General features: G+C 48.0%; 1 protein-coding gene across 3 annotated transcripts; it reads left to right on the top strand.

Annotated features, from left to right (window-relative positions):
- Positions 1 to 334: 334 nt before the first annotated feature.
- On the top strand, positions 335 to 11,033 carry LOC309355000 (uncharacterized protein). 3 transcript variants are annotated; one of them, XM_081885361.1, is made up of 9 exons: positions 335 to 436; positions 3,866 to 4,043; positions 4,681 to 4,707; positions 5,032 to 5,218; positions 6,227 to 6,308; positions 6,546 to 6,624; positions 7,956 to 8,033; positions 9,291 to 9,416; positions 10,837 to 11,033. In XM_081885361.1, exons 2-9 carry the CDS (start codon positions 3,873 to 3,875, stop codon positions 10,972 to 10,974), a joined length of 888 nt encoding a protein of 295 aa, XP_081741487.1. In that variant the 5' UTR covers positions 335 to 436; positions 3,866 to 3,872; the 3' UTR covers positions 10,975 to 11,033. The 3 variants fall into 3 exon arrangements, with proteins under 3 accessions (XP_081741487.1, XP_081741489.1, XP_081741488.1); XM_081885362.1 differs by having other exon boundaries at positions 362 to 494; XM_081885363.1 differs by lacking the exon at positions 4,681 to 4,707 and having other exon boundaries at positions 338 to 436.
- The last annotated feature ends 4,095 nt before the right edge of the window (positions 11,034 to 15,128 follow it).

Raw genomic sequence — 15,128 nt, forward strand, 5'->3', positions numbered from 1 at the left:
TTGAACAACAATTACGGTGCTTGAGTTCCCTAAATCTATATTCCTTCCTTCTCAGACTTGAAAAAAAAATATTCTTGGGCTCAGAAGCAAGTTGAATTCAAGTGACCACTAGGCGTATCTAAATATATATATGTGTGTGTATGTATTCACTTATCTGATAATAACAGAAGGATGCATTTCCTTCTGGAAGACCCTCTTTACTCACAAACCTGCAGTTGTATATGTGCTCCATCTCAGCCTCTGCAGGTCTGCCCTGTTCTGCCTCTGAAACATTCAACCCTCTTACTTTACAAGGAATTCCATCGCCTAGCAACTGGGCTCTGGAAGCATTCCCATGGCAACTGCATCCCTGGCAGTTGGCTACCAATTGAAGGAGCATCTTGGTTGCATCCTACCCTCACAGGACGGGGCTTGAAAGGGAAGGAAGGGTCTGATGGTTTGTATCTTAACAGAGCTCAAGGGCCTTTTATGCATAGAAAATGGGAGGTGTGAAGGTGAAGGCCCCTGAATAGGAAGGGCACTTGCCACTAAGTCACATTGTGTTCCCAGTTGCTCAATTTCCAGGCCACCACCTTCGTACTCGGTGAGAGAGTCCTGTCCATTAAGTGTGGGCTGCAGAGGCATTGATAGAGGCTGCCTCCCCCCAAAAAATTCCCCTTTTCCTTTTTTTAAAAAAACAACTTTGTTTACAGGTCAGCTGGGAATGGTGTAAAGTATAGCATTGGTAAGACCCCAGGCACTTGCCCTCTTTTTAATTTGCTCAGAGGCAGTACTTTGTAGTAGCATCTGAGAATTTGTGTCATTGGGATGTAGCTACCTTGCTGAGCACACGAGGTCGCAGGTTCAATCCCTCACAAATCCAGGTAGGACTTGCAGAAGTTATGCCCTGCCTGAAACCCCAGATGCCCCAGATACACTGACCAGATGTCTGGAAGCTGTGGCTGGATGGTTACGTGGGAGCCGGTTGAAGTTAAATCCTTCTAAGACAGAGGTCCTCTGGCTGGGACGGAGCGATATGGGACTGAGGGGGCAACTGCCATCTCTTGCGGGGGTGCAATTAGTGCCAACATCGTCCGTTAAGAGTTTGGGTGTAATCTTCGATAACTCCCTCTCTATGGAGGCGCAGATTACAGCTATAACAAAGGCGGCATTTTTCCATCTCCGCCAAGCTAAGCAGTTGGCTCCTTATCTCTCTCGCCCTGACCTAGCCACTGTGATCCACGCGACGGTCACCTCCAGACTGGATTATTGTAACTCGCTCTACGTGGGGCTGCCCTTGAGACTGACCCAGAAACTCCAGCGGGTGCAGAACGCCGCGGCGAGACTCCTTACGGGGTCTTCACTGCGAGATCATATCCATCCGGTATTATACCAGCTGCACTGGCTCCCGGTGGAGTACAGGATCAGGTTTAAGGTGCTGGTTCTCACCTTTAAAGCCCTATACGGCCTAGGACCCTCGTACCTACGGGACCGCCTCTCCTGGTATGTCCCACAGAGAAATTTACGGTCTGCAAATAAAAACATCCTAAAGATCCTAGGCCACAGAGAGGTTAGGCTGGCCTCAACCAGAGCCAGGCCCTTCTGGTGGAACACTCTGTCAGAAGAGACTAGGGCCCTGCGGGACCTGACATCTTTCCGCAGGGCCTGCAAGACAGAGCTGTTCCACCAGGCCTTCGGTCAGGGCGCAGCCTGACCCCCCTCCTCTGGCAATCGGCAATCTACACAGAATTTGCTGGATGGTTGCCATTAATTTGATTTTAATTTGATTTACTTAATTTTTATAATGAATGTTTTTAGAATGTCGGATTATTTGATTGTTAGCCGCCCTGAGCCCAGCTCCGGCTGGGGAGGGCGGGATATAAATAAAATTTATTATTATTATTATTATTATTATTATTATTATTATTATTATTATTATTACTGAACTAAGTAGACCTGACTCACAAGAGCAGCTTCCTAAGCCACCTAGCAAACACCCTTCTTCGTACATCAGACTCTCACTTAATGTTGGGCCCAGTGGAATCAGCTGACAAAATCCAGCACCTTAGAATTACTTTATCTGTGTAGGGATGTGGAATGGAAGGGAGCGTTGTCTACCTTTCCCAGTTTTAGCAGTTCACTCGTTGGTGCCCTGCCCTTTCTCCTGCTTACCATACAGTCCTGGCTCAGGATTAGTTGCAGGCTACATGGTTTCCAGAAGTGCACCAGGGGCTACATCAAGTTTGCGATTTCCCCTGAGAGTGCCTCCTCCCATCAGTCAGTCCCTCTTACCCTGTTTCTGCATTTTTAGTCGTGGACACATGCACACACAAAGCAAGCAGAAAAGTGGCAGTACTCTGCTCATATCACATTTGCAAGCAAGGGGGGCGGGGAGTAAAGAGGTGTGTGGACATCTTAATTCACAGCACTAGTCATAAACAAGAGAGAAGCTTGTGGTTGCTGCTTTAAGAGCAAAAATTGCCCTCAGGGAAGGCAGAAGTCTGTAATGTCTTTCTGTAACTCTGCTTTCTCCCAATACAATAGTCTGCACCTGCTGGTTAAAGGAAGGGCAAATCTTGTGTTTTCCCAAGGAGCTCTGCATTGCCTCCAAAATTTCAGTGATGGGTATTTTTTGAGTCCTGAAGCTGAGAAGGTTTAGACTTGGTCATAGGTGACCACCCTTATGCCACCTTGTGTTCCGTGATGGGATACAAATGTAAGAAAATAATATTAAGAAACAAAGCAACAACAAATTGCTTCAGAGACAGGTCCAGAAGCCGCAGTTATTGCAAATATGAACTTATGCTAACTTACTTTTTTACGGGGACATCAGAAATGAAGACTTATGGTCTTTCTCCCCAATATATTTAAAGTTTTTTATCCCATCCTTTGATAATTAAAAAGGAATCTAAGTGTACGTTCTAAAATGTCAATCTAAAATACATGATAGCTAAACGACAAATGTGTCCTCAATCTAAAATACATGATAGCTAAATGACAAATGTGTCCTCAACCAGCCGTAGATGGAAACAGTTTAGAGTGGCTGGTTCTCTCATGGTTGTGGCTGGCATCCATCCATCTCAAAAGACAATGGAGTGCACTTGGAAGGGTGAATTTCTCAAAGCCATTTCAAAAGCCATGAAGTGCCTGAGGAAACAAGCTAATATTTACTTGGTGTTAAATTTTTCAGCAAGAGGCAAGCAGAAAAGCGGGAGATTTACATCATTGAAATTAATCTCTAGTCAGAAAGCCCCCATTGCTGGTAAGATGAAAGTCCTCAGCCTTGGGCCTCCTGAAATGATCTCAGTCACTAGAGAGATTCATGTGAAAATAAATGGCAAGCAATGGGCTCATCTTTTTTTTTTATTTAGTTAATTGAATTTATATCTCACTTTCTTCTCCAAGGAACTCAACGTAGTGTACATGGTTTCCGCTGACCCCATTTAATCCCCACAACAACCTTGTAAGGCAAGTTAGGCTGAGAGGCAGTGGCTGGCCCAAAGTTACCCAGTGACCTTCATGGCTGAGTGGAGATTTGAACCCAGGTCCTAGCCCAACCTTCTAACCACTAACACTGTTCTGATCTTCTCATAGTATTAGCATTAACGATGCATGTTGTGGATACATGTCTTGAGTTCAAAATCATGTGTTCTGGCAATTCAGTGAAGGATAAAAGATACTCTAGCTCAGAATCATCTTCTTCGGGCCCAGTAGAGAGAAAGAGAAATGGCTCCGGTTCATGCTCTGGATAGAAGAGTCAAGCCTCATGGCCCAACAACTGCTTCTGAAATGGATTCTTTCAGCCGCTGTTTGCTCCTACTTCTTTTTAACGCCAATTACACATTCCTTTCTCTGCTCAGTGTCCATCTTTCTCTCTCTCTCTTAGATCCAAAATGGAAGAGAGTTATCGCACCCCCAGGAACAGCCCCCCTCAGGACGATAAGGCTGCTCCAACGGGCTTTGCACCCAGAATATCAGAAGCCATGGCTGAGTACTTGGTGAACACTGTGGCCGGCACTGCCAAAATGGTCCAGGCTTCTGTGGAAGCACAAAAGTCTGCTCAGGTACTCGAGCCCAGGCTCTAGCAATAACCAGTATTAGACTGAATGAGAGAAATAATTCTCTTGCTCAAAACTCCCAATATCATTTCTCAGCCTTTGCACACAGAGAGTACACTGGGAGTTAGGCTGAAGCAGGCTTCCTCAAACTCGCCCCTCCAGCTGTTTGGAGACTACAATTCCCATCATCCCTGGCCACTGGTCCTGCTAGCTAGGGATCATGGGAGTTGTAGGCCAAAAACATCTGGAGGGCCACGTTTGAGGAAGCCTGGCTGAAGGATAGTTTCTAGCCCAAGTTACCCAACCTTGGGCTGAGGGATGATTTGAACCCTCATCTCTCTCCCCCCCGCCCCATTCTAACACTGGCTCCATCCAATGCCCTGAACACTTCAGGGTTCATTGGGGGAAGTAATGCGCTTTAAATGTAAGGTGTGTGTACACAGCCACTGTGACAGGTGTGTAACAACCAGCCTTCAGCACTTTTGCTGCCAGTGTCAAAGGAGGGGGGCTTTTACACTGTGTCACCCATTTTGTGGAAGGAGATCAGGCAAGCACCCAACAATAGGGTGCTTTCACAGACAGTTAAAGACGTTTCCTTTTTCTTGGGCATTTCCTGACTGTTTTTGTTGTTGTTGTTGTTCAGGCTGTTGGAGTTGCTGCAATTATACAAGTATGTTGACGTTTCAGTGGTTATTTGTGGGTTTTAATGGTTTTTGCGTATTGTGGACTTTTTTGAGATTTGTAAGCTTATAAATGAAAAGATATGTAAGATTTGTAAATAAATCAGTATGTAGGATTTAAAAATAAATGAATAAAATTGTTGTCATTTATAAAAGACCCATGGCACGGTTAAGAGTGATAAAAATGAGCTCTTTTTATAGCAGTTTTATGTAGGAATCTCTTGTATCTGGGGCCTGGCATGGCTTCTAGAGACAATTGTGTGGAGCTCAAAGCCTGCATAGCTGTGACTTGTCCCCCTCTGCCTTCTCTCCAGCTTGCTTGTTTCCATGCAGAGCAGTCCCTGGCCCAGGCCCGGCTGAGCTACATGGCAGCACGGGGATTGGCCGAGCGACTGTTGGGGTTCCTGAACCCCCCTGACTACCAAGGGCTCTTCCAGCTCCTGACAGAACCTCCGCTACCCTATTCTGAATTCTGCACCATCATCCGACGTGCAGAAAATGGTCAGTATCAATATCCCTGTTGCTGGGAGTTTGTTTTCTGCCTGGACACCCGTCGTCTCTGTTGCTGTCCATCTGGATCCTGCCTACTCTCTCTCAGTAGCCCCACCCATTCTTAAAGGGGTCACACCCACTGACCCCCATATCTTCATCTACTTCAGGTTGTGCATGAAGCTAAGAATTCAGTGGGTGTGGCCTCCATAAGAATGGGCGGGGCTACTGAGAGAGAGTAGGCAGGGTTCAGATGACGTGTGGCACGGTGAATGGAGCAACAGAGCCTTTTCATGGGTGGCCCCTCAACTGCGGCATTTACAGTGGTATCTCGGTTTAAGAACAGTCCTGTTTATGAATGATTCGGTTTACAAACTCTTGAAAACTGGAAGTAATGTCCCGGTTCAGTTTGAGAACTTTACTTCAGTCTGAGAACAGAATCCGAACGGTGGAAGGGCACTGGTGATGGGAAGCCTCATTAGGGAAAGCGCGTCTCAGTTTAAGAATGGATTTCCGGAACGGATTAAGTTCGTAAACCAAGGTACCACTGTACTCCCCCGAGGAGGCCTGCCTGGAGCTCTTGCTGCTAGAATTATTATTGCTCACCGTATTTCTGCACTTCACCATGCTATTCCAAGGCAGGTTACAAGAGCTTTAGAAGTACAATATTAAAATGTTAAAATTAATTACAGTCAAGCGAATATGGCGGGCCCTACCATTTAGGGCCTAGCAGAAGTCTTATTTCTGTTTTCCCAGGTTTGTTTTTAAAGAGCTGCTAATGTTACCATTTTTAATTTAGTGCAGTTTGGTTTTTACTCCTTCAATGGACTGCTGCTGTTTTAGTTTGCTGTAATAACTTGTGGGCAATAATAATAATAATAAATTGCTATCTTTATTTATTTTCTTACTTTTGCTTCTTACCGCCTTGCCAGCAGCTCTGCACATGTAAATTTGTGTTGAAGGTGCAGGATATATAAATCATTAAAGAAAGCCACCCCACTGCTTCCTCCTGCTTTGCAGCACTCCTGCACCCTGTTCTGAAGTGCAAGCCAGGATTCCCAGCCAGACGAGACCCCAGCCCAGGCTCTGAATTCACCTGTCCGTGAGTGACCTCGTGGGAGGCCCTTGTGGGGCAAACCCATCATTTTAACGTTGGGGAGAGCGTGGTGCTGATAACACCAAGGTTGCACGTTCGTTCCCTGTATGGGATGGCTGAATATTCCCGCATTGCAGCGGGTTGGACTAGATGATGATCCTCAGGGTCTTTTCCAACTCTACAATTCCACACTTTATATATATATATATATATATGCTTTTATTTCCATGCTCCTCTTTCCAGACCAGATCTTAGTGATGATGGCCTTCAAGGAGGGGGTCATGACTTCCGGTGCTTCATATCCTCTTGCGCCTGTGAAAGAGTGAGTGATATGCGTCCCCTGTGGTCTTCATCCTAAAAGTTTTGATGAGCAAGGGCTGGTTGTAATCTGCCCTCTGACGAGAGGAAGGCATTCGGCACATGCTGAGATGCATTACAGCTTTGAAGCCAAGGGTCTAGGCTTGCAGCCATGGGCATAGCCGAGGGGCGGCAGGAAGGGGCAGCTGCCCCCCCCCATAATCAATAAAAATCAATAAAAATACACAGCAAACTGAGGTTCTGCCCCCCACCTAACAGGAGGTCTGCCCCTCCCTAAAAAAAACCCTAGCTATGCCCATGCTTGCAGCCACATCAGAATATTTTTTAAATGTAGTGCTCGGAGGTGCAATTTAACCATTTGCTCCTCAACCCTGTTCTTGACAGAAATTAGCAATAAAAAAAAGGATGGGTGATGTCTCTGTGAGGGGAGAGGGCAGGCCAGGTGCCACAGGGGCAAGCTCTGGGTTCTCTTTTTTCCCTGTCTGCCTTCCTAAAAACCCTCCCCACAGAGCAGTTGTTGGTACTCTCAAATTTAAACAGAGATTTCCAGATCCAGAGACCAGAAAAGTGCCAAGGGCCAGGTGGCAGCAGAGCGTATGCATCTCTCACCTGTGTTATGTAATAACTCTGTATAAACAGGCATTTGGCTGAGCAAACAATCTATGGCCTTTTTAATGCGTTTGCGGGATAGGGTGACTGGCTTTCCCCCCTTTTGTTGTGATATGTATTTTGTGTTTCCTTTTGTATTTTATGCTGTAAACTGCCCTGTGGTCTTTGGATGGAGGGTGGTATATAGATTTAATCATCACTGTTAATAATAAAGGGCAACGTCAGCTGTGGGCTCTGAGCCGGGCACAGCTGGCCTCAGGCCTGACAGCTGAGTGAGGTGGGTGGGGCTTAATCTGAGGTAGGAGGGGCTAAGGGGAATCAGGAAGTAACAGGAAGCAAAAAAATTAATATATTGAGGAGACCACTGTAAGCAGATGAAAACATTAGCAGGGTTTTAATAACACTTGTAATGTAACAAACACTATGGACATCATGCAGAGGTATAAAATATGGATTGTGAAATAATACAAAGTTGAAAATGTTGACAGTAGGACCCAGGGAGGGGATGGTGGGAAGTCTGGAGATTCCGATAAATCTCTAAATATGAATACGTACTTGGTACTGTTGTATCTTTACACTTGTAAAACCAAATATTATTATTTTTAATGGAAATAGCAGGAAGCACTATGGAGATCCTATGAAATAGTGAGGAGGGGCCCAGTAAGAGGGGGGGGAGAGGGGTTGCTTCTGGGCCCCCCCCTTCCATCCTTCCCTTTTCTCCCACAGCAAGATGTGGACCGCACAGAGGAAGAGGAGGGTCTGCCTCTGCAGATTCGAGGGCGAAACCCCTCACGCCATAAGCAAGTACGTGCCCTCAAACCGCTGTTTCGTATCATTATAGAAATCGGGGTTGGCCCTTGCAGCCCGGCTCCGCACCAAGCGACTTTGGATCCCTTGAGGTCCGCTATTGGTCAGAGAAATAAATGGAGACATTAATCACATGCAAGAAAGCAAGGCTGAATGCTGACCCTGATCCTTATGGATCAGTTGCAACAGGATCTCCCCCTCCCACAACAGAGAGAAGAAGAAGGGCCCCAAACAAAGTGGGAGCTACTTTTGAAACTTGTGTCCAGCCACCTTGGCAAGAAAGACACAAAACGTCGTAGAAGGAGGGGCTGCCCAGTGAAAGTGGGGCATGTGTAATTTGCACGGTTTCTAATTTATCAGTCATGACACTTTGTGAATGACTGTCTCCATTCTGTCATTCATATTCCTGACACATTTAACCATCTCTTTAGATATTGTAACTACCCTGTCCCTTTTCCCCTCCGGGACACATTATTCTTGCCCCTGCTCAAAAGACCTCCATTTGACAGGTCTCAGCTTCTATTGACAAGCCCCCCAAACTGCAGATTTATGGCATGCTGGCAGCCCATTGAGGAGTTTGCAAGTTTCTTGGCTACAGAGGTGGCTGCCAGCAGGGACCGATATGGACCAAGCATGGCTTGTCTGCCCCCCTTTCATTTCTAAACTAGAAGGTTCTGGAGTTCTGGCCTGGGAACCTATTTTTCCTAAGGAATCTGGCATTTGAGAAGCTGCCTGTGGTCGCTAACTTGTGAGCGAGAGATTCTGCATGTGCTCAGTGGCACTGCCCTTCTGTGGCTCCAGCTAAAGAACCAGAGGGGTCTTGTGTGGTACTTTAAAGCCTGAATTTTGTGGCATAAGCTTTTGTGAACTAGCAGCCACTATACCAAATGCAGGAAATGTATCCTCAGTAGGCAGATAGAAATATACTGTGACAATGTGACAGGCCCTACCTCTTCCATTTAATAGCTTTTGGGTCCCACCCCTAACTACGGGGCAGGGGTTGTCTTCCCCTCTGTACTTGTGTGTGCCTAATCTGCCAGCTGAGGACAGCTCCTCTTGTGCTAGTCTGTGAAAACTGATGTGGTAATGAATCTGTCTGTCTTCAAAGTGCCACAAGGCCATCTGTTGTTTTTGCTGCAAACACAGGTCATCTCTCGTATTTGTTAATGCTAGTAGTAGTATGTGTGTTGGAAGTGTGGGCTTTGACTCCCAAGACTGAAAAATGGCTTTGAAGATGCTTTCTTCCCTTACCAGGTGGAGACTGTGCTTCTGGAAGATCAGATGGGGTATGTGACCCAGCGCCGGCCCCGACGGTCCCCCTCAGCTGGCGTGGAGGGGCTTTCTCCCCTAGTATCTGAGCAGGACCTCAACACCATTCAGGTATTGACTCTCTGGGCATAAGGCACCAGGGAAAATTGGAGAGGACAGGTGGTAGAGGCAAGAGGAGCAGGATTTGTTTGTTTGATGTATATTTATTACATTTATGTACAATCTTCCCCCCCAAGCAGCTCAAGGTGGTGTACTTGGTTCTTCCCTCCCATTTCCCCCCCTCACAGCAACCCTGTGAGGTAGGCTAGACTGAGAGCCAGTGACTGGCCCAAGATCACCCAGTGAGCTTCATTGGCTGAGTCGGGATTTGAACCTTGGTCTCCCAACACTTTAAAGTCTAACAGTTATACTACAAGGACTTACAAATCTACTGGTACTGCTTTTCCTGGCATAGGAATGCACTGATGGGAACATTGTCATCAGCTGATCTCTGCTTTTCTAAGCAGACAAAGAGAGACTGGACAGGAGACCATGTGGAAGGGAGGGAGGGAGGGAGGGAGGGAGGGAGGGAGGGAGGACAGCCTGCCAGGCCTCATCCACAACTTCTGAGTCACAACTCCAGACAAGAAGTAGGGTGCCCCTAGGGTTACATTGATTATACCACAAAGCAAACAGACTTTTAACTGGAGTCCTTAAAGCTGTGAATAATTGCTTGACAGTTTGGGAGGCAACACATAGTGACACCAGTGGATCTTTTCTGCAAGCTGAAGAATGTTGCATTTGTAGATGCAAATCTAGGGTTTTCCCATTTTATCCCCAGAACAACCCTGCGAGGTAGGCTATGCCGACAGCAACTGTTACTGGCCTCCAGGTCATCCTGCAAGCATCGTGCCTTGTTGTGGATGTGAATCCAGCTCTCCCTAGTCCAACACACTGGTTGCCATACTTCATAGTTAGGCAAAAGCAAGAATTCCACAGATGTGGGTCTTTGCATTCCGGCAAGCCACAATCTCTTCTTCTATGGAGCCTCACTCTCTTTTTCCTGTCCCCAACCCAACCTGTGCAGAACGCACCCAGGTATCAGCTGTGACTCCTGCCCACATCCAGGCTGAGGGAGGAGGGAGAAAGAAGAGGATTTCCCTCATGCCTGGGACTATAGAACACTCCATTTTTCTTATTTTCAGAAATTCTGAAACGTTTAGCATCACCACACTCCAGTCGCAGGTTTTATACTAGCATGGCTGGGGGTGGACTGCCAACTTTGGGGGAAATTGTGTTGCCAGGGATAACTTTAATTTTGGATGTCTTTCAGTGAATATATGAAACGTGTAAAAGAGCAACCCTAACCCCACACTTCCAGCAGGACCAAGTCCAGAGCTGGGGAACTTTTGACCATAAACCATCACGTTCCTTGGTATAATCATAGCCACATTCTATTCCAAGTAGGAAACAGACTTTTTCAGTGTCAGGGTGGTGGAGGTGCTTGGAAACTGTGTTTTGCTTCTCATTTTCTTCCTTCCCTGCACTACAGCCCCTGATCTGCTGCCCGTCCCGCCAGGGTGGGCCAGGCAAGTTCCTGAGCAAAGTGTCTCGCCGCAAGGATCCGCCTCAGCCAGAGAATTCGGACAGCGACACCGACCAGCCAGAGGCTTTGCCTGGGGACACCTGATCAACCTGGCTCCAGACCCACTGTATTCACAAGAGAGAATAATAAACACTCCGCTTGAACCCCTCTCCCATTTCCCTCCAGGATCTGGAGGGGAAAAGGACAATGCATCTCTCGCCCATTCCATCGGAGAGAGCCAACATGGCACCCTCCTGATGTTGGTCAGCTATGGTTCCCACCATCCCTGGCCATTGGCCATGCTGGCTGGGGCTGTTGGGAGTTATAATCTGAAGGGCACCAGGTTGGCTATTCTTGAAATAATCACAGCAAGCAGAATTGGGAAGGGGGGGGGGAGCTGCAAAGCATGCTGGGTTAATTGCCATAGGATGCATTCTGGGTAAACATCAGGTTCTGTCCATGAAGGGATTGAAGAACCACTCAAAGCAGCTGGCACTGCCACCTCTTCCAAAATATATTTAAATAAAATGCAAATGAACAAACAAGTTGTTACGGAAAATCTGGGTGCGTATTTACCCTGCCACCCAGCCAATCGGACCAAAGTCCGTGGGTCTTTGCGGAAGAAAAAGAAGCTCAGCCGGACGCAGGAGCAAAGTACGAAGATCCAAGTTTATTGGCCAACAGGTTCAAGACGAGATTTGAACCCCGAGAATGGGGCGACATAAACTTTTAAAAGTTCCCTCCAAGTCCCAGAATACAGTGCATGAAACGTCATGAATTCATTATGGGAAGGTTGGGTTTCATGGATTTCATCATGAATACATTACACACGTCACGAATATCTCAGAGAAGAGGTGGGGTTACACTAATTAACATTTGAGATAAGGGAGGGGGAAATATGTAGAGCGAGAGATACACATAGGTAAACATTTATCAAGTACCGGTGGTGGCAGGACAAAGGGCCAGAGATATGCATCGTCTGCCACCTGGTATTGCCCGGAGGAAGGGTTATGGGAGGTGATCCGACAGGATTAAGAAGTTCCTGTGTACGTGCCCTGTCGCTCTGGGGATTATGGAAGTAGGGATCGTATCATGGAGTGCGAAGGGAGCTGAGTTGAATGACACCAAGAGCAAAGAAATCGGAGTTATGGTTGATTTTATGTCAATTTCTAAAGGTTTCCTATGCCTTCTGACCTATTCTGTATTGGTGATCAAAAGCGGAAACAAAATGGACACATTGTAGCAAGAATGGATACATTTTGACAGTTTTACGAGGTCTCTGGTTTCGGATCCATTGTTCTCACCGTGGGGGGCCGTCAGCAGCTTGTCAGTAGGTTCAATGAGGCGTGCAAGAGCTCCCTGAGCTAGCTCCTGCAGGACGAATGCATGGTTGTGATTGGCTAAGACGCAGCCATAGGAATAAGCGGAGATACAGGAGCGCCCGGTCTACTCGTTCTAAGTATGGAGCGCAAATAGCCATAGGAAGAGATAGGAGAATATATTCATATATTTGAGCTTATTTCGCTCGTGGAAGAAAGAAGGGAAAGAGGGGTTTTCTGGGAGAAGTGTGGTGCTTGTGCAACTGTGAGGGGGACTGGCGGTGGATACTCTTGAGGTCATCGCCTCGGTCGTTCACGGGAGAGGGGGGGGAAGAGGAGGTACCCCCCCCCGTTCCCGATCCGTATCAGTCCCCCATTCGGAGATAGATTTGCATCAAAGTTCTGAAAGAACTTGCAAATCCTTTCTCCGCACCACAGGAACGCTAAATTTCAGTGATCTCGTATTCCCCTTCCCCCAGATGCCTCATCTGTACATAGTCTGGGAAGGTGGTATGTTGGGAACGGGAATAGGCTCGGAGAGAGAAGGAGTTAGGCGGGGAGGAATGGCGGGGGCGAAGGAGGGAACAGCAGGGATTAATACAGTGCACAGTACAACATAAAACAGACACAGAAAGCACAGCGGTCAAGATGATGAGCAGCATGACTTTCAGTAATTGTCGGAGCCATCCCAACTTAGGTAACCATCCCCACAAGTCCACATCGGATAGTCCCTCATGTTGGATATCGTGTAGTCTCCCTGCTAACTCGTGAATATTGTTCAAATGTCCAGTTATATTTAAGGTCTGGTCCGTCACGTATGTGCAGCACTCGGTGCCTATTAGGGCACAGGTGCCTCCTTGACTGGACAAGAGGAAGTCCGTTGCAATCCTCGTCTGTAAGCTCAACTGCCTTACCTCGGATAGTTCCGACATGAGAGAGTCCGTGATCTGGGTCGCCTCCTGCATAAACTTAAGGAGGATGTCAGTGAGCCGAAGGATATCCACATGGTTTGAACCGGCGCCGTAGGCAGGGAAAAGCGCTCGGCCTACGGTCTCCCCATTTGCAGCAACGTCTGACAGGTCTGACAGCTCCCTTTGTTCCCTCTTATTCCGTTGTCTTCCAGGGGGTAGGTGTGGAACTATCCTTATTCCGGGGACAATGTAGCCGACGAAGCAGGCTCCGGACATGTGTGGGCTCACCCATGTATATGCGCGGTGTCCGCACACCCAGAATAGGCCGCTGAGGTAAGATTCCATTCTGCCTGAAGCAAAGGTTTGCAGCAGCATGGAGTCCGAAGGTCGGGGCTTCCAGTCGAAGGGGTGTCCGACGGCAGCGGCCCAGGCGACTGTGAGATTTGGAAAAGTCCGGGACTCCCTTGTGTTGGTGAAGGTGACCAGGCCAGTTGGCAGGATTTCGAGAGTGTTGGGACATGTACTGGATCCAATGAAGGTTCCTTCTCCGGAGAAGCTGCGGCAAAGGGGCCCCTTCGTGGGGCCGGTGAGATAGAGATATTGATGTGTCAAGTTGAGGGCGGTTAGGTTCCAGGAAGTAACGTTTCCGGAGCGGAATTGTTCCAAGGTCACTGGCACTGGGACTAGTGGGAGGCTCTGCTGTAGGTGGCTAGGCGCGTGGGCGCAGATCCAGCAGTCCGGGTACGGTGCCTCCTTTGCCACCTGGCTGAGAAGTTTAATATAGGAGTTTCGCTCCCAGGATGAAAGGAGGTCTTCTCCCGGGAGTGCAGAGTCAGTGCCGAACTGTCGAGGTGCTGTGCCGACTGGGTGGAGTGGGTCGGTAGTGTTTAATAACCGCCTATCCCTGGCGATACCGCCGCATCTCAGGGGTCCGGCATGGTCCCATGAGGGGGGGCGCGAAGGGTGTATGGGATGGTGCCAACCTTCAAGATATTCAGCCCCTTTCCACTCATGAGTGACCCCTAGGTTCCATAAGCAGCAGAATCGCCGCAGGCAGAGTCCCTGGAGTTGAGGCTTCTGGGTTTCTGGGGTGGAGAGGAGACACTGGAACCCGAAAATCAAGTTTCCAGAGGGGTGGTTTGAGCCCGTGTAAGCGTGGGAGGCCCCTCCTACCTCGACTTCGGTCCAGTTCGGGTTTAGTGAAATCTCTCCGTTCGCGTAGAGAAGATAAGTCCCGTTTTGGCAGGTTAAGCGGTAAGAGGAGTGGTCAAGAGTGAGGGCCGCGGACCCGATACGGCGCAAGTCCTTGTTTCGGATGAAAAGTTCCCAGTATTCGTCGTTGGCGAGTCGGGGTACTAAAGAATGGCGCAGTAAGGTCCGAGACTCTGGAAGGCAGAAATCAAAGTCCCCCATTCGATCAGGGTTAGACCTCCCCGTCTCGACCTCATGATAGTCCAAGAAGTGATAGGCCGTTTGTAACCCCGTGCAGTGGTCTGATGATGTGGACTTGACCCAGGATAAGGCGGTGAGAAGAAGGACGGTGCAGGCCAAATCCATGGTCTGGATGCGTGTGGGGAGAGCACAAATAGTCAGACGAGCGAAGGTGTTCAGATAAAGCGAGGCTGTAAAGTGCAGCTATCAGATGAACTGTCAAACGAGGCTGTCAAACGAGGTAAGCTGTCAACGGAGCTGTCAAATGAAGCTGTCAGATGAACTGTCAAACGAGGCTGTCAAACGAAGCAAGCTGTCAACGGAGCTGTCGAATGAAGCTGTCAGATGAACTGTCAAACGAGGCTGTTAACGAGGCTGTCAAAGGAAGCGAGCTGTCAACGGAGCTGTCAAATGAAGCTGTCAGATGAACTGTCAAACGAGGCTGTTAACGAGGCTGTCAAAGGAAGCGAGCTGTCAACGGAGCTGTCAAATGAAGCTGTCAGATGAACTGTCAAACGAGGCTGTTAAACGCGGCTGTCACCGCGTCTGAAACGTAGCTTGATGGTGTTGGTATCCGGGATGATTTCGGACGTCCAGT

Source organism: Podarcis melisellensis (assembly GCF_964234715.1).
Source record: "Podarcis melisellensis genome assembly, chromosome: 13".
Classification (NCBI taxonomy): domain Eukaryota; kingdom Metazoa; phylum Chordata; class Lepidosauria; order Squamata; family Lacertidae; genus Podarcis; species Podarcis melisellensis.

Coding starts and splice junctions, on each gene's coding strand:
- LOC309355000 (XM_081885361.1), top strand. CDS start 3,873: ATGGAAGAGAGTTATCGCACCCCCAGGAACAGCCCCCCTCAGGACGAT. Junction 4,044..4,680: donor AAGCACAAAAGTCTGCTCAG/GTACTCGAGCCC, acceptor GTTGTTGTTCAG/GCTGTTGGAGTTGCTGCAAT. Junction 5,219..6,226: donor CATCCGACGTGCAGAAAATG/GTCAGTATCAAT, acceptor CCTGCTTTGCAG/CACTCCTGCACCCTGTTCTG.